Source organism: Netta rufina (assembly GCF_964035555.1).
Source record: "Netta rufina genome assembly, chromosome: 2".
Lineage (NCBI taxonomy): Eukaryota > Metazoa > Chordata > Aves > Anseriformes > Anatidae > Netta > Netta rufina.
The window spans coordinates 35,777,777-35,796,513 of record NC_140124.1 but is presented as its reverse complement, the minus strand read 5'-3'; the positions used below and the strand labels follow the sequence as shown (position 1 = coordinate 35,796,513).

Here is an 18,737-nt window from a genome sequence, read left to right as displayed (position 1 = left end):
GCCTTTCAGGAATCGATATATATCTGTGCTTAAGTCTTCAGAACAGTGTGGCATTAATTCTGTTAATAAACCACTTCTCTATTGTTTTCATTAACCATGCAGCCTAAATTTTCATTTTATTAATTTCAGGTGTTCAAATTACATTTGCTATTGTTTTATTTATATTTGAAATTGTAGAATTTTTCTGAACTTCAGCAAACTGATTATTGTGAGGAGGAAGGAAAACTGGCATTAGTGAATAAAAATTCTGCAATAAACTCTCAGAAAAACGGGCAATATTGCTACGTAGTTATTTCTTTTATATTCTACTTGCTTTTCTATTTTATTTTAATATCATCTTCATTACCTAATTAAGATGTCTTAATTTACTAATTACTTAATTTACTAATGAAGATGTCCACTTTCACTGGAAGTGCTTTAGTTTAGATTCTGTAACTATTAAAAAAAAATACAGTCTGAGTTTTGACTATTGAAATGGTTTTGTTTTGTTTTCCCATTACTTTCCTGATGCTTTATGAATGTTGCCATTAAAAGTTATTGAAGGTGTGGCAGACATTCTGGAAATTAATTTACATTTTCATTTGTGTGTTCTTTCTAGCATCATAATGCAACTGAACGGTACAAAAAAAATCTCTTGAGTAGCTTTTACTGCTATTAGTTTTATGGATAACGTACATGTTGCAAAATGCTGTAGTGTCAGACCAATACGCAGAATACATGTGAACTTCACAAATAAGAAATAAAAACATTAATTGATACTGTCCACAGCCGGAGACTATTTTTTCTTTTTCTTTTTGCTGATCATCTCCATGTCAGTAATTTACCAAGCTCTCAGTTCCAGTGTAACAATGTCTAATACTAGCAAAATAAAGCTTGGAAATGAGTTATTGCTGATACCTAGTTTATGTTTGGGTCAGATGGAAGTTGCTGCCTGTCAGGCAGCTTGCAGTCCCTTTAGAGATGCAGAGAAGGGCTTCATGTGCTGCCACATGACAGTACAAGATTATTTAATATGGTTGGGATATAAAGGACCAGGACAGCAGTAAGTGATCTTTGGCAGTAGCCTTGCTGCAAAAATCACTTGTGGGCTTCTAACAGCAGAGAAAAGTCTTCTCTACTAGAAGGGACTATGGTAGCACCCAGATTTGTGTCAAAAGCTGCAAAGAGTGCTCTTTCCTAAGTAATCTTACTGCATATTAGTTTTGTGCCTGCTTGCTTTTTTTAGATCTATAAAGTAGAAAGACTTCACCCTCTGACGTCAAGTCTATACATAGTTTCAGTCTCTAGATCTGGTTTCTGTGAGCATCCCTGGGCTATAGATGGAAGAAAGGAGCAGAAAAGGGAGTTGACAGTATATAAAGGAGCCTATGCTGCAGTCTGAGGCATATAGCCCTGAACACATCTCCACTGAAAATTTTAGAAAGAATGTCTTGAAACAGAATCCCTCCAAGAGCACTGTGGCTCTGCTCTATTCCACATGGGGCTACAGCCAAGTCTTGTTCAGGTTTCTAATGACACTTGAAAGCACGTATCTTGTTTAGCATGACACGGGCAAAATAATTTTTAGCTGTGGTAGAAGGGTCTTAGGGTTCTGCTTTAATATTTGCATCTTCATGTGGTATTTATCAGAAACACCTCAAGATGGGAAACTCAACAGTTCAGCTACTTTGGTTGTTACACCCCAAAATGAGACCAGGAGGTATCTTTTTTTTTTTTTTTTTTTTTTTTTTTTTTCCAAAATGCCATTAAAATTTTTATCTCTGTTCCAGACTGAGCAATTGGAGGAGGAGTGTTTGAAAATTTCAGTACATTATTTTATTAAAGCTCAGCAAAACTTGAGTTTTGAGAAGTGGTTCAAAGGGATGGATCCTATTTTCACCTTTTTTTTGTGTGTGTATGTGTGCCCACTGCTTCGTTTCTGCTGTTCAGTTCATTATGAATGTTATTGAAGAAGCATTAATTCAAGGCAAGGAATTGTTTTTGTGCTCTATTACAAGTACAGTTAATGCATGGACTTCTATTCTGCTTATAAGGGAGAAGAACATTTTGGTAATTGTAAATTCACATGCGCATGCACAAGCTCTTGCCACGTCCAATGGCAAGTTGTTATGGGGACTGGCAGACTGTCATCATTTTGATAGCTTGAGCAGTATATCTCCCGAACAGCAATGGAGCTCTTATGCAGAGAGTATCATATGTTCCCAGCCAATTTACAGGGAAACAGCAATAACATTTTATCATGGTTGAGAGCCCAGTAGCTGCTTCCTATTAAACTTGCCCTTTCAGATACCTGTCTTGGATTAATTTGTTGATTTCAAATGGAAACTCAGTCTTCTCCACTGAAGCATGACTTTCTAGGATAGACTCTCACTGAATGACAATTACTGTATATTCTAGCTGGTTTCAGACCATTACAAGCTTTGGGCACAGTGGAAGACAGAGGACTTCTTCAGTAACTGATTTTAATATATGTCTAATTTTAACTGTCAGTTATATATGCACCAGTGGATGAATCCTCAGAAAGATGAAATGCAAAGCACTTCTAACTTGCTCTTATTAATGATACACTTGCTGCAAAGGAGGGGAAAAAAAAATAGGCTCAGGTCTCCTGAAGAGAATCTGTGTGGTGTTTTAAGAGCAACGAAGTTTGAAGAAGCAGGGATTTAAACTGACACTATCTTTTTCTTTTGCTAGAGCAAAAATATGCCAGATCTAGTGCAGACAATATTTTACGTATTTAACAAACATATATATATCTTTTTAAGTGTATTTTTACAGAGAGGTAGCTGGAATACTGTGAGGAGAGCATTCTTCTGGAGGGCTATATGCATCTTGAAATAATAAGCTCTCCGTCTTGCAGCTGTAATTACGGACCTCTGCATGTAGCTAGATTGCTAAAAATACTGATCGGGATGTAACAACAATAAGGAAGCAAACAAGCCAAGAGATTTGTTTAAACCAAAAAAATCAACTTCTTTGTACTTGAAAGCTCAGGCATTGTCTGTTCCCAATGCGTTTGGGGTTGTTTTTGTTTTGTTTTGTTTTGGGGGGGGGTGACAACAATTAAAGCATTTATTCCAAGAGGTTCTTGATGAAGATTTTGATGCATTTTGCAGGATATAAGTACAACTAAAATACTGTGAAGACATATTGGTGCTGGAAGATGTTTTGTTTTGTTTTTAAAAAATAAATGGCAATTGAAAACATTCATTTGAGTCAGAGGGTTCAAAATGGAGGAAGAGAATAAAGTGTGATCCCATTCAGGCCAGCAGGGGACTTCCCATTGAATTACAGGGGCTGGTGCAGCAAGTCATAAAAAAAAGACTGTACAGCAGTAATGCTAAACACGTAACTTTGCAGTACAGAAAGTGATCTTGCTTTGGCAATTATTTGACATAGATTTTTCAAGCCTTAAATGCCTATCAGAATAAATAGATATATAATTTAGCAACTATTCCATTGGTAATGAGCTTTAATCACCTAGAAATTAACCTTGGGCTCTACAGAGCCTGGAAGCCATGTTAAGATCCCCATGGCTCTGGAGATCTGCAAAAAGTATGTGCTAAAAGTTAACATAAAGAGTCTTGACTTCTGTGTAGGTTAAAGCTCCACTGGAACTGTGTGGAAAAGGTGTTTTATTGTTAACTTGCTTGCTTATCCATGCCGAAGTAGGTTGTGATATATCCATTTTAAAATGTCCTTTTCTCCTCTTTGATTGTTTCTGAAGATAGTTACTGAAGATAGTTATTTTGATTTATTTATTTAATTATTTTTGTATGACTGTAGCTGAACATTTGTACAGGGCCAGATAGACTGCTGCTTGTCATTGTTGCTGTACATGCTGGTATAAACACAAATGGTGTAAAATAAAATTGTAGGTATAATTGTTGGTAAATGCTTTGTTTGTATAAATTATTTTGGTGTAAAATTATATTTATAGCTTGATATCAGCATAAATACAAATTCCAAAGCATAAACCCAAATTCCATGATCCCTTCCACCCCCCAAAAATACAAATACCAAAGATGGTTAATTGTAATGTTGAAATACCTTCAGGGTTTTCATTGAACAGCAGCTTATGCCATCAGCTCTGTGATAGAACAAATGGTGTTTCTACTTGGACAAGCTTTGTTTTATCAGGATCAGTAACCTTATCAACAGTTGACCCAGAACTATAATGTATATTTGTGAATAGATAACATATGTCTGTGCCTCAGAAGCAAGCGTATATAATGAAGATTTAGTAATAACAAAGCAAAGAGCATACAGATGTGTAAAGTAGTAATATTTTTTCAGAAACATTAGCAGGTGTGGTATCTTTTTTTCTTTTTAGATCAGGATCATTGGTGTCATCTTGCTTGCATGAAAATACATTAGTGTGCATGTATAAACATACTGTAAAAATATTTTAACACTGCCTCACTTGCTTGTGAGTCCTTTGCTTTGTTCAGCTTTAGAGAATATAATTTTGCTACGAAGAAAAGATATGTGACCTAGTAGCTAGCAGCACAGAGAATGCCTTATTGTAATTGAAATACAGGTGAACTGCACTTCTGAGAGGACCTCTATTTCGTTTGCACTTTCAGAATTGCTAGGTGAAGGGGCTTTGCTTAGTGCAAAAGGAAAAAAGCTTTGAAAGCCTAGTGCTTAAATGGTGGATTGATGCTCTTTAATTTAAGATACAACATCCCTACCCCCAATATCAATACTGTGTCATTTTTCATGGCTTATAATAAAGGGAGAGAAATGATGGTAGGGTCCTAAGATATAAAACAAGTCACCCATGTCTTGCGCATTTTGACATTAACACTTCTCTTCCTTGACCTTTGACAGATTAGGGCTTGACCCAAAGCTGCTGGCCAAAATCCTAAATATGAGCTCAGGTCGCTGTTGGTCAAGCGATACATACAACCCTGTTCCTGGAGTGATGGAAGGAGTACCGTCTGCTAATAATTATCAAGGCGGCTTTGGAACAACACTCATGGCTAAGGTACGTAATACTGGCATGTAAAGGCACAGTTGCTTCTCTCTGGGCTTCTAGCAAACGTTCTTCTTAGTGAAAAGTAATAATTACAGGGAAATGTGTGTGTGTAAATAGAAGGGAACCCAACCTTTTATTGTAGCTCTGAATTAATGAATAGCGTAAGGGGTTTTTTCTTTAACCTCCAGTCTCTTCCTAGCCGCTATTACTGCAAAGCCACTCAGTGAGTTTGTATGCACTGTCTGCTTGAGTTCTAACTTGTCTGAGGACTCCTGATGGACGTGAGTATAAGGCAGCATTCAGAAAGCCATTTAGGTGGCTCTCACATGACTTCTCTAGAACTTAGGAGCCTAAGCTCAAGCTACCAGTTCAGGAAAATCCTGCTGATCTGATTATGTGCCAGTGATGGCATAACCGTCCAAGTCTTTTGGCCCAATCTCTTCCAGATACCTTAAGCTGTGCCACCAGACGTCCCCTCTAGCATCCTCTTCCTTGCTGAGCCAACTGCTTAAGTGTTTGTCTTTTTGCTTAAGGTCATGTAGAATGGAGAAGGCAGACAGGTTTCAACCCCAACCCTCTGCAGACTATGATTTCCTGCAGGTGCTCACACACCGTGCTCTGACCTCTCTTGAATTGGTGGTGGTGGTGGAAGAAGTAGTGCTTTCGTGCAAGTAATAACCTAGCAATCTAAATTACTTTTCTACAGAGTGAGAGATCTGGGGTTTAGGTCCTTCTCAGCACAAGGAAGTTGTAATTTACAGCAGTCCCATCCCAGGAGGATACACTCACTGCCACACTCTTGGCTGTTCTAGGAAAAGCACTGTCCTGAGTCACTCTGTGGTCAGGAAAGCAAAATTCTTAGAGGCCAGAGGAAAGTAGGCAAGGAGGTCAGGACTATGCATCCTACTGATGAGGACACGTAGTTGGAAGAAAGAGCTGTTAGGCTCTGACTTTTGAACTGCTTCTGCTTTTAGCACAGTGGTTGCCTAAGGTAAATTACAAAAACAGTCCTGGAAGAGATCTATTATGTAAGCATATAAGTGCAGGAAACCATTTCACACTCTGAAGATTGGTTTCATGGGGATACTACTCTGAGGGAGGAATTTGAATTCGCACAGGACAAGTTTCATGGTTACCAGTTTGTGAGTGCTCCCGACTGGTTAGGCATTCTGGCCATTTTCAGCTTATCCATATACTGTGTGAATGGATTAAGCACTTAAAACTAAAACGCTGTTCTAAGAGGTAGCTATAAAACAGATATTGCCATGCAAATCTCCACAGTGCTGCATTTCCTGTATGTAATGCCTGCCTACTGATAGAAAACGATTGCTCCTGTAGTTATGCAGTTGATTTATGTTAGTGTGTTTGCCCTAACTTCAGTGGAATTAGCCAAATTCTGTCAATCCAAGTGTCCTATGTGTTTTGGTGTGTGGCAGCACCAAAAAATTTCACTAATACTGTGCAGCTCAAAATCCCTCAGTGGTTGGCCTTCAGCATTTTACACTTATGCACTAACAGCCAGGAGCTTTCATCCCTTTGAGGTATGTGTTAAAATATTGGAAAACAGCAGTATTTACATCATGTTCATGTCATTGGACATAGGGGACAAGAAAGCATTATTTAAATTACTAATTTATAAAATGCTTCAGGTTACTGTTTGGAGTTTGGCAGGATTATCAATTATAGATAAGAAACCTGGTCTTGGCCCTGCCTCAAAGCTCTTGTTTTCATCATGTGCCATTTTCAGAGTATGTTCAGCCTATTGTGCCCTGCTTCACACTGTAAACTCTGCTCTTGTGATTCAGATCTGTTACTCTTGTCCAGAATAACCTCAAAATATAAATGGGATGGAGGCACATATTCCTCTCCCTTCTTCCCTCCCATTAACTTTCTCTGTAAAAGTGATTTTTCCACTTCTAAGAGGGACCTTCATCTCCTCAGGAAGTTTCCTGCTGTAGGAGTAATAGCAGCTTGGCTTGTGTCCGTTGAAACTGCCAGCTTTGGGTTATAAATTATCATCGATACCTAAGAGGATTGTTCCTCGGAGATTTTATAATCGCTGTTGACCTCTTCTGACTATGCCTTTCCTGCCCATCCTGCCTGCTAAGCAGCCTAAAGATTGCCTTCTTCAGGCTGAAATCCTCAATAAGAAGACAATAAATTCCTCTCATGCCTCTTCAACAATGCCATGTTTTTCAGTATAGATGGAAGATTACTTGAATGAGTAAGGAGTCAAGACAAAGCTGATCATGTTTGGGGTATTATGTTTTGCAGTGGTGACCTTTTTAAGACATTCCTCCTTACTTTTCCTACAATCCCTTTCATCCTGGTATGTGACAGATCATGTAGTTTGTGGGTTATTTGGGTTGGGGACTTTTTTTGTGGGAAGTACAAAGCATGCTTTTGCCACTTAAAAGAGTCAAAAAACAACTATATTCACAGCATAGTTACTGATTAAATGTCTTGAATCTTGAGAAGAGTGAGATTTATATCATGGTATTCTTGACTGATGACAAGACTGCCTTCAAGCTTTGTTCCGAATGGCAGAGTTTCAGTTACATCAACTGCAAAATAAGTCTAAGGATCCATGTATTTTTACCATGATCATTTTTTGGCATTTTTTAAAAATATTTTGGCAACTGTTTCCTGAAAGAGAATCTGTTTCCCTATTCCAAGCTGAGAAAAGGAGAACAGAATAGTTGGTACAGTGAGACATCTGGAAGATTATATCAGTTCCAAAGAGTATGAAATGAGCCATAAACTATGCTCTCTGATTTTTACTTCTCCAAAAAGTTCAGCAGAAGGCAAATCTCTTTCGGAGCTGTTTTGTATCAGTTCACTCAGGGAGTCTCCAGCTTCATGAGAAAAGGTGCAAAATACTTCACAACTTGAAGTTAAAGATAAGTTTTACTTATAGTTTGTATTATTTTTTCCTTCAAATCTATAATTTATAGAATGATTTTAAAATAAATAAATAAAACAAAACCACGATCTTCCTGCACTTTGGAGTCAGGAGTCCTTGTCTATATAAACGTTAAGATGCTGTCTAATGTTTCAACCATCTTGGAGCCTGAGTTTCATTAAAAAAGTGAACACACCTGCTTTATAAAATGCTACATGTGCTGGCAGTCTATTCAGAATTTTCAGGGATTGCTTCTGTGCTGGCCCCTTCAGAGAAAATAGCTCACTGCTACCAAAACGAAGCACCTTCACTAGTTTGGAGTTGGATGCCTTTGCCATTCTACTGTTGCATTATATGATTTAAGCTGTCTTGAATAAAACGAGCAACGTGGCAACAGATTTCACAAGGATGGATTAGGAGAGGTTAGGAATATGTCATAGAATATCTTATTGTAAGTTAGGCTAAAGTAACTATTCTTAGATTTGTTAGATCATCGGTTATTGCTGGACATAAAGGAGTGATCTGCCCTGATGCAGATGAAGAATATTTTGGGTCCTGTGGCATCTGATACGCGTGTTTTTCCCATTTTCCTAGATCTTGAAGTCATTCAAGGGTAATAGGAAAAGTAACTATAATTCTGATTTGTATCAGAATGACCTTTATAGAGCCGATTTACAGATCGAAGTGACATTTAGAGAGCAGAGTAAGATCTTGAATTTCCTTGTGCTAATTCAAATACAGACGCACAGAAAGTAAAGACCTGTCTTGTAAGTCATCCTTGAGAAGCCAAAGGTGCTCTCAGCAGTACTACAGTCTCTCAGTTCTTCTGCATCAAAGATTTGTTATTTTAAAAAGAAAAGGAAAAAAATAAAGACTGCAAATTTTATTAAAAAACATAGTCTTGGATGGACAGCAAATCTAGCTACTTACTAGTAACACTGGAATTCTTCAGCAGCTTTTTTCAAATGTGGACCTCAAAATCAAGTTCTCTTCTCTAGCAAAACCTTATAAAGGCAACCTTGTGTGCAAGCATTGCTTTCATACTTGGAAAAGAGATCTGGTTATATAACCAGGCCCTTGTTAGCTGTTCTTTCTTTGGTGATCTTGATATCTGATTCAGCTTAGAATTCAAGACATCTTCTAGCCTGGCTCGTCATTTCTGTCCAGCATGCATGAAGCTGGTTATTTCTAACTAGCTGTAGTTAGTCATCATACCAGATACTTGCCTTTGATTTCTGTCCTATTTATTTCAAATTACAGCTATACAGTTGACCAAGTACTCTTGGAGGACAGGTTTCAAATTCACCTTCTTTGTAACCTCCCCTTCTTTTTTGCCCCAAACTTAGTATTTAAAATTGCAGTTGACTTATTCTCTGTATCTCTTTATCTTCAGTCATTAAAGAAAATCTCAGGTTGTAACAGACCCAGGACAGTCCCCTAGAGTATTCTTTAATAAATCCTTCCAGTTAGGCTGCAAAACATTCATATTCACAAAGTGGCCTATGCCTATCATTTTTCTATTAATTGTACGGTCACATTACAGTAAATCTATGTAATATAAGTGGCTTCAATTTCGTTGTTATTCAACTACCTCCAGCTTTGTTTTTAATCTGTTTGTAGAAAGAAATGTCCTCTCACCCAAACAGGGAAATGATGCCATTAAAACAGATGTGAAATGCTTAAGTGAATAGCCAGAGGAATCTTGTTTATGGAGATGATATAATAAAGTGGGGAAAACAAGACTGAGCCTTCCTACCAGGTTGCACAGTCAGTGATCTAGAATCTTAAAATTCCCTCTGTCCCAAATTTTTTTGTTTGCCTTGCAGAGCTGTGGGTTTTTTATGTGTCTTCCTGTTGAATAACCCTGGTTTACTGTTTAAAAATGAAAAATCAAACAAGGCTCCCTTCTGCCAGGACTCAAATTTTCAGGCTGGGGTATTGTACTTGTTGGCAGTGGACTGCTCTTCTCAATAACCTATAATACATATGTGGCTATGTATAACCTTGTCGTTTTTGTTTGTTTGTTTGTTTGTTTGTTTTCTTGATCTTTTCTCCTTTTCTTTCCTTCCCTTCTTCCTCTCTACCCTCATCCTCTCTTTCCTCCTTCCTCCCAGGATCTTGGCCTGGCCCAGATTTCTGCCACCAACACAAAGACACCAGTTCCTTTGGGATCCCAGGCACATCAGATCTACAGGATGATGTGTGCAAAAGGCTATGCCCTGAAAGACTTCTCAGCTGTGTTCCAGTTTTTACGTGAGGAGGAAACCTTGTGAGCTGTCCTTTGGCAATGGACACAATAACAAACCACATTTTTTAATCCTTACAGCTCGTTTGTGAAGTATATGGGTTTAATCAAATACTGTGCATCCTGATCACATAAGACTAATCATCTTTGGTTGTCTAGATCACAACGAACTCCAGGATTTTTTCATCAGTTCTTGAAAAAGCAAGCCAGAAGAAGGGGTTGTTTGGCACTTAGCCAGACAGTAATTTCACTTTTTTTAAGAACCATCAATGGTTTTTCCATTAGATGCAATAAATAAAGTAAATATTTTTTTTTTATTAAACACTTAATTGTTTGCATATAAAATAACTTACATTATGGCTGAAAACTTATGTGAATCTTGAATAGTATGGGAAAGTTATATAGTGATTTAACGATACATAGTGATCTATTAAAAATGAAAGTGAATACTTTATGGAAAAAGGGAAGATTATTTTTTTCAATGCAGAAACAGCTTGAGATGGATTTTTTTTCCTTGCACCTACTAGCCTTGGATTGATCAGTAGTGAATTTTTTCCTGGGGTTCAGGTTGCAGATTAAGTTTATAGACACATGCTACTAAGTGGAGAGCTGTTACAGCATGTTTATCTGATAGACTTAGTTAAAATAACATAGTATGTGTGTCTCTCCCGTAAAACTCCATTATTGTATTTTGCTAACCCAATTTTGTATTTTCTTGTATTCTGTCACACATTTTGAGAGATCAAGAACAGCACTTAGTAGAAGTTCTAAACAAAGTGTACATCTGCTTTAAGAAACTATTGCAGTAATATAAACCTCAAACCCCGTTATTTTGAAAAGAAATAAAAATCTATACTGGTAAATTCTTGCTGTATAATTATTTGCTTTTTATTTTGATGCACTCTCATACACAATTACCTAAAAACATACTAAGTGGCCTTATATTTTAATTTGCTTGGTTTTCCACAGATTATCTTGCAAAAGTAGGCTTTTGTGATTGTAAAATCCATATAGTAATATATATGCCTATGTATTACCTTAGCTGTTCACTGTTTCTTGCAAAATAGAGGTGCAAACTTAGTTTTATGAATATAAGTACTCCTGATTTCACTAGATCTGCTTAAGTTCAGACTTATTTCTGGTCTCTAGGTCAATCATGCACTTACATTTCAATTTTTGTTGTTAGATGGATCCTTTTATATATGCACATTCAGATAAGACAATTGTGTGGTTGAATTAGCTCAATTCAGTAATCTTCTGAGAACTTCTGAGAAGTTCAACAAGACCAAGTGGAAGGTCCTGCACCTAGGTTAGGGCAATCCCAAGCACAAATACAGTCTGGGTAGAGAATGGATTGAAAGCAGCCCTGAAGAGAAGGACCTTGGGGTGTTGGTTGATGAGAAGCTCAACATGAGCCAGCAATGAGTGCCTGCAGCCCAGAAAGCCACCTGTATCCTGGGCTGCATCAAAAGAAGTGTGGCCAGCAGGGCAACGGACAGGACTCTTCCCCTCTGCTCTGCTCGTGAGACCCCTCCTGAAGCACTGCATTCAGCTCTGGGGCCCCCAGCACAAGAAGGCCATGGACCTATTAGAGCGAGTCCAGAGGAGGGCCATGAGGATGATCAAAAGGCTGGAGCACCTCTCCTACAAAGACAGGTTGAGCGACCTGGGGTTGTTCAGCCTGGAGAAGAGAAGGCTCTGGGGAGACCTTCCAGTACCTAATGGGGGCCTACAGGAGAGCACGGGAGGGACTATGTCAAAGATTGTAGGGATAGGACAAGGGGTAGTGGCTTTGAACTAACAGAGGAGAGTATTAGGTATTTGGAAGAAATTATTTACTGTGAGAGTGGTGAGGCCCTGGCACAGGCTGCCCAGAGAAGCTGTGGATGCCCCATCCCTGGAGGTGTTCAAGGCCAGGCTGGATGGGGCTTTGGGCAATCTGGTCTGGTGGGAGGTGTCCCTGCCCATGGCAGGGGCATTGGAACTGTATGGTCTTTAAGGTCCCTTGATCTGATCTCCTTTCAGTTTGGTTTGAAGACTGTATGACTTTCTAGGTTATGCAGAGTTTGGTTTTGGGTGCATTGATGTTATATACAAGTCTGGGACTACTGGGAACAATCTTACTTTTTAAAAGTCATTCCCCTCTCATTTGATAAAACTACAGTTTCTGTAGGATTCCGTTCATTCCTTGAAATTAGACACAAAACTAGCTGCAATAAAAATGATTAAAATTGTTCTACATGAGATGTGTATTTCAAGCTCACAGTGTAACTTTTTTTTCCATGGGGCTCCTGCGTCATATAATACAAAGGGTGGGACCTAGTCTCATAATGAATTTGGGTCACATAATAAAGGATGTTTTTTCTGGTAGGATCCTTGTTTAAAATGGATGAAGTAAGGAGTGGTAGGAGAGAGAGGCCTGGTTAAAGTTGTCTCCTCTGAATTTGACTTGGAGAGCTGGCTGGCAGCAGGACTGCTGAGAGAGGCATCCTTCTAGTGTCCACCACAGCCTGGAGCCTCAGTTACCTTGCACGTGTTTGCTGGTAACTCTGGGCTTGCAGAAAGCATAATCATTTGCTTTTTGAATATGTTACATGCTCACATAAATGTTGGGAGCCACAAAGGAAAGGAATATGCTTCTTTGAAGCTTTTAGCTTCTGAAATCATAAAGTCTCTGCTAAGCATGTGGAAACATCATATTATTTTTATGTTTGTCCCAAAGGCTTGCAGCTTAAGCTTCTCAGGGTTCATTTCTCCTTTCTCACAATCCCTGATCAAATTTTAAATTTCTACTCCAAAGCATAAGGTGCTCAAGTTGCCAGAATGCTGTTATGGCAAACCTACAAAATGTTTTCTGGTCTGCTTCTTAGAGGAGGATTTTGGATTAAATTAAAAACAAAAACCAAAAACATACCAGCTTTGGGGCACAGAGCCAGCATGTAAAATTTTAGACCAAGCAGTTAGTTTGGCAAAGTTAGAAACAACTTTTAAAATAGGTCTTATTGTGGAAAGTGCCTTGAAAGCTTTAATAGTGTCCAATACCTGAAGCCAGTAATACAATTTATAGTAGAATACACATTTTTTCCTAATTCTGCAGGGGAATATTGTATTACTGGGTATGTATAATGGTGATGGTATTCATGCTAGCTACATCTATTCTGCATGTACATGTGTACATAATGTATCTTTTGCTCTGCATGGGATATACTTATGCTCTCTGGAAATTAAGCAAGGACTAAAACTATTGTCACTGACAGAAACAGGTGTTGAAAACAGCAATTTGTTGAGCTGAACAGAAAGACTGTAAAATTGGTTAAATTTCTACACTAATTACCTCCCAGTGCATGCACACAAATTAGGTGCAGCAAATTAACTGCATATTTTCTAAATGTCCCAAAGGGAATCTTGAGGTAACTTCTTTCTAAATTAGTTTGAATGTTAAACACGCCCTCCCATCATGCTTAGTTTGGAAATTCACCTATCCCAAATGCATTTATTGACTAGCAGGGAAACATTGACAACCAATAAAAATAGTGATGGTTTAAAAAAAAAATAAGCAGTCTTCTCTCATTTATGATTCAGTGTAACCCATCTTAAGCAACTATTTTTGGTGGTCGTTTAACAGAGGAGGCCTTCTATTAAAACTGCTGAGTACTATGTTGCTCTAACTTTATTTATGGCTCTTACAAGCCTCAGGAGGAAGAGGAGGCATTCTGACCAAGTAAAATTATTGTACAGGGTATTCTGGCTCTGTTTTAATCAATGGGAATTTTGCCATTAACTACACAATACTGCCAAGATTTCACAGCATTTGTTGAATGACCATGTAATTCCAGTACAGATGCAGCCAAAATGCAGCTCTGGAATAGCTCAAGGGCATCCCTCAGACAGGGGTTGTGCCATGCTGCTGGCTTTGGGATTCTGAAAAGCTGGAGTGCTGTTGCGAGAGGAAGGAGCCAGCAGGAGCCCCTGGAGTTGATATTGCCAGTCTCTGTCCCAGCCTTGTCCTACAGCGGTTGATAGAGCTGCTGAAGACAGAATAGCTGTTGTCACGTCCATCCTGAGAAGAGAGCTACTCACCTTTTCATCTGTTTAAATCTGACATCTCTTTGCCCAAAATGATCTTACTAAATGATTTATGGGACAAAAAGACTGGGGCTGCCCCTAGAGCAAGCAGAGGAGGGCTACCATCACACAAAGGCTACTGTATTTATGCAAAATATGTCTTTCTGTGTTTTTTGTTTTCCACCTTGATTTGCAAGACTTTAGCTATCCAGGCCCAACTCAAAAGGTACTAACTCGACTGCACTGATACCTGTTGCTTTTGATTTCCCTTTATGTCATCCTTATTCTCTCTTGCGCTGCATAAAACAGATGTAATTCAATTTTGGTCAAGAAAAGCTGAGAACATTGTCTATCTTTAACAAGACGAGGTCGTCTAATAAGTTATAGACATTTTGATGCAATTTAGAAGTCTGTGTTGTGTTTTCTTGGTGCACTGAAGCAATGTGTGGAGCTAGGGTCCTCAGCAGTGTTTTAGACTTCTTGTTGGATAAGACCCTCTTAAAGTGAGGGGACTTTAAAAGGAGAAGCCTTTTTATTGACTTCAGTATCAAGCCCTTAGAACTTTCTGCAAGCCTTGCAAAATTGAAAAACTATACTTTAGTAGTGGGAGAAATTGAATTCAACATCTACAAATGAATAAGCACTGCTTTTGAAAAGCTCGAGCTTTCAATAGCAAAGATAATCTTTGACATTCTGTGCAATAGCATAACAGATGTATGGTCTTTAAAGGCTACTGATATTTTTTAAGATTTGTTGCTTTATATATATGATTTGTCAAGACCATCCTGTCTGCTGGCACAGTTACATATTATTTTTTTCCAATAAGAGTAATAGCAACACTTAGAAAATTTTCTTAGGTGGACAGAGAATGAGTATTTTTATGGTTTGTGTGTTCAGTAGATGTATGACATAGAATTAGGCATCCATATGGCAACGATTTTTCGTTGTTGTTGGTATTCATCATAGATTGTGAGCACTTGCAATAAATTGAAACAGGTGGATAAACCTTTTTAAAGCAGTAAATGTCTCATTATAACAACTGCATGATAAAAAGCTGTCTGGCTCTTTCCGCATTTACACCCAACTCTTCCTTTTGACCTTGACCCTGAGATGGGGTCCTGATTTTTGTTTGAGGTCAGAGATAACTCAGTCTGTTTCTTCATTTAGCTTTGCTAAGACTCCCATTAGTGGTGACAGTGTTCTGCTTGGTAAACTAAATGGTAGGTCTGGAAATAATAAATCTTCTAGCATGTATTATGAATTTCACTGGTTTCAAAATGACTTGGAGTGCTCGACAAAACCAACTTATATAAAAGTTTGCTCGTACCTGAAATGCAACTACCCTGGAAAGAAAAGCAAATATTGTTACAATATATTTCAATCTTTAGAGTATTTTTAGAAATGAAATGAATTGTGCTTTGAAAAAATTGCGTTGTTGAAATTCAAAGGAGAAACCAGACAAGTAAAACAAAAGAATAGCAATTTGGAAAATGATTTGGAAAGTAACTTAAAGAATGCTTTGTAAAATCTCTGAGCTGCATACTTTGGTCTTGATGCCTTCTTCCAAATGATTTAAAAATGTTAACTGGGCTGCAGTCACTGGTTGCAGGCATACCTGAGACAACTGTACCTTGCTTACATATCTCTAGTCCCAGAGACTTCCCTGGGTAAATACTTGAACAGCTAACCTGGACTTAGACAGGCTGTTTCCAGTACCTAAACTGGCTAGTCTGTGGCTAGCAATAGTAGAATTCCACTTATGTAGGACTCCAGCGTATGTTTTTCCATGGCTGTAGAGGCTGTTAGCTGTCAATGACCAAGATATTTAGTAAGATAATGTGTTGGATGTTGTTGCTGTTGTCTGTTTTACAGCATCATCTTGGCAGTCTGTGCCCCATTTCTTCTTCCTCTGTTTGCACTATACCCAGGACGAGTCACCTGCCTGATTGTTTCATTGATGCTCAGTCTCTTGGAATTCACACCGTGGCCTATTCAATGGTTTTCAGATCCCCAGCTTCCCACCATATTCCTGACATATTCTGGATATCTTTAGAATCATAGAATAGGTTCATAGAATCATCTAGGTTGGAAAAGAGCTTCAAGATCATCAGGTCCAACCACCCAGCTGACCAACTGAGTCCCAGCACTAAACCATGTCTCTTAGTGCCATATCTTCACATACCATACGGGTACTTGTTTGGCTAAATATTCTAACCCTGTTCTTCTTCTTGCCTGTGAGTAGCTATTTCCAGTGCCTTTATATGTGTACACCTGTACTATGCATGACAGGATTTTGCTGATTTAAAATTCATTATATGTTATGGGTATCCGTGATGTGAATTGTTGGTGTAGTGTAACAGTGTCAGGCAGCCAGTCACTCTATAGTCCACAAAAAAAAAAAAAAAGACTAACTGCAGTTACTCACTGGAGATGGAAGCTAGAGCTTCAGACAGGTGGATTTAAGACACACGCTTGGATTCCTGTGCAGTCAGGTTTCAATACAAGCTCTACCTTGTTTGTGCCTATATATTGCATGGAACCAGGAGACTGCAGTATATCAGTTGTTTTTTTCCACTTGTAAAAAAATTAATTAATTAATTAAATTAAATTAAATTAAATTTAAAAAAAAATTTAAAAATCAACTTTCTCCAAAGAGTTTGGTGCTGCTTTGAGGTCTGATGCAGACGCCCAAACAAGGCTGTTACATTATCCCGCCACTGCATTTGTCTGTGTTGGAGTCACATTTACTGTTAGAGCTCAAAAATAGCCAATGTGTGCCAGGAAAAGTGGAAAAAAACACTGCAAAACAAATGGTGTCCAGTAGGTCTTCAGCTCTCTCAGGAGCTAATACCACGTTGCACCTTCCATTGCTATGACACTTTATTTCTGCTTGTTTCTGGATAGGGAACTGTTAGCTAATGGGGATGCAAACTGAGTCTGTGTTCAGCAAAAAGAGAAGAACGAGGCAGAGCCTTGTGGCTGTGTGACTTGCTCGGCCTATCAGGCAAAGGTGTTTCCTTGTAAAACTGATAAGGGAACCACAGTCTGCTCCCTCAAGCACCATGATAAAGATGGAGACACTGAGCCCACAGGTATCTTTAGATACTGCTACTGAGCTCCCAGGCAGCAGCATGCAGTTTCTGTCCCCCACTGCACCACCCAACACTGAAGTCTGAGCAATAAACATCACACCAGCCTCTCCAAACTCTCCCTGGGGCCACTTGTGGCTATAGTTTTGGCAGCTTTGTCTGACTTGGCCCTCGCTGCCTGGAATCTACTTCTGCACTTCCTCCTTAAAATCCCCTTTCCAGCTCTGTGCCTGAGCTGACTGTGGGCCTTCAGTGTGTGTGCAAATAAGATGTTAGGTCTTACTCGCTTTCCATGTGCTCCCAGTAGTGCCAGAAAGCACATAATGAATGTGTCTCCCTTGTTTCTTCCAGACTTAATAAGTAAGCGGAGCTATAAACAGTAAGCCAAAAGGATGGGGATGGTAGGCATTTATGGGGTAATAGGAATTTGTTCATTGAACCGGTCGTTGTGCTACTTCGAGACTGCGGCATCTCAGCTTTTTCTGCAAGCAGGAGTGATCTGTGTTTCCTTTCACATGAGGAGGAGCCAGAACTGGCTCTGTCCACACAACTGTGGCTGTCATCTTGAAACAGGCTCATTGTGTCCTTTACAGCGTAAGCGATAAATAGCCATTTTCATGTATTAAGTTGTCTCTGTTTTGCTTTGTGTTTTTAAATCCATTTTCAATAACTGTCTGCTCTAATCTGTTTTCTACTTCCTTCTCCATCTAGGTAACAGCCTGCATATTACTGGCTACATATAACATCTAAAATCACGTTCAGGAATCTATGAGAAACTAGAGTCTCGAGGTAACCCTGCCACGGTGCTGTTAATAACACATTGCAAACAAGAAAGTAGTAAGTGGAAATAATGCACTCATTTAGAAGTAATAAATCCTTTGATCTTTCTTTGAAGCAAGGGTATATGCTTAAACTACCAATTCAGGGACAACCAGATGCCCATAAAGAATGGTTCTTTGCTTTGATAGAAAATCACTGAGGCCTGCCCAGCAGCTCTGGTCTGTAAACAGATTAGTTAAGTGCTCATCAGCTCTGATTTGCATAGGACAGTCTTTGCACACAAGCCCTACTTCCAGCATTAACGAGCTATTTACTTGCAGGAAAGCTACTGGGTTCCTTTTAGTTAGCAATCTCAGTCGAAAATTGCTTTGTGAGAAGGGGCAGGATCGTGATTTAGGAACAGTGCCTTTCCCTTGCAAAGATGTTAGCAGGCAAGTGGTGACTGATGGTCCAACGTGTTTTCTGAACATCTTTAATGTCGGAGTGTGGGAATTTCACAAATAGCTCGTACCTGGACATTTGGAAAAAAGCAGATGAAAGCCACCAACAAGCAGAGGGAAGTCTGCTTCATCCTGGTTGATAAAGAGCATACATGGGAGGGGACTGCAAAGCAGACATCAGTGTCTGAGTGAGAAGGATCCCAGAGCTGAAGCGTTCACTGAGGAGGATTTCTCT

The 18,737-nt window shown here is 38.9% G+C and overlaps 1 protein-coding gene across 1 annotated transcript in view; it reads left to right on the top strand.

Annotated features, from left to right (window-relative positions):
• Window positions 1–11,011, top strand: part of HIBADH (3-hydroxyisobutyrate dehydrogenase) — an 84,214-nt gene extending 73,203 nt beyond the window's left edge. Inside the window, exons 7-8 of the mRNA XM_084283124.1 lie at window positions 4,834–4,990; window positions 9,998–11,011. Coding sequence (XP_084139250.1) covers window positions 4,834–4,990; window positions 9,998–10,156 — 316 coding nt within the window. The 3' untranslated portion in view covers window positions 10,157–11,011. The remainder of the gene's footprint in view (window positions 1–4,833; window positions 4,991–9,997) is intronic.
• The last annotated feature ends 7,726 nt before the right edge of the window (window positions 11,012–18,737 follow it).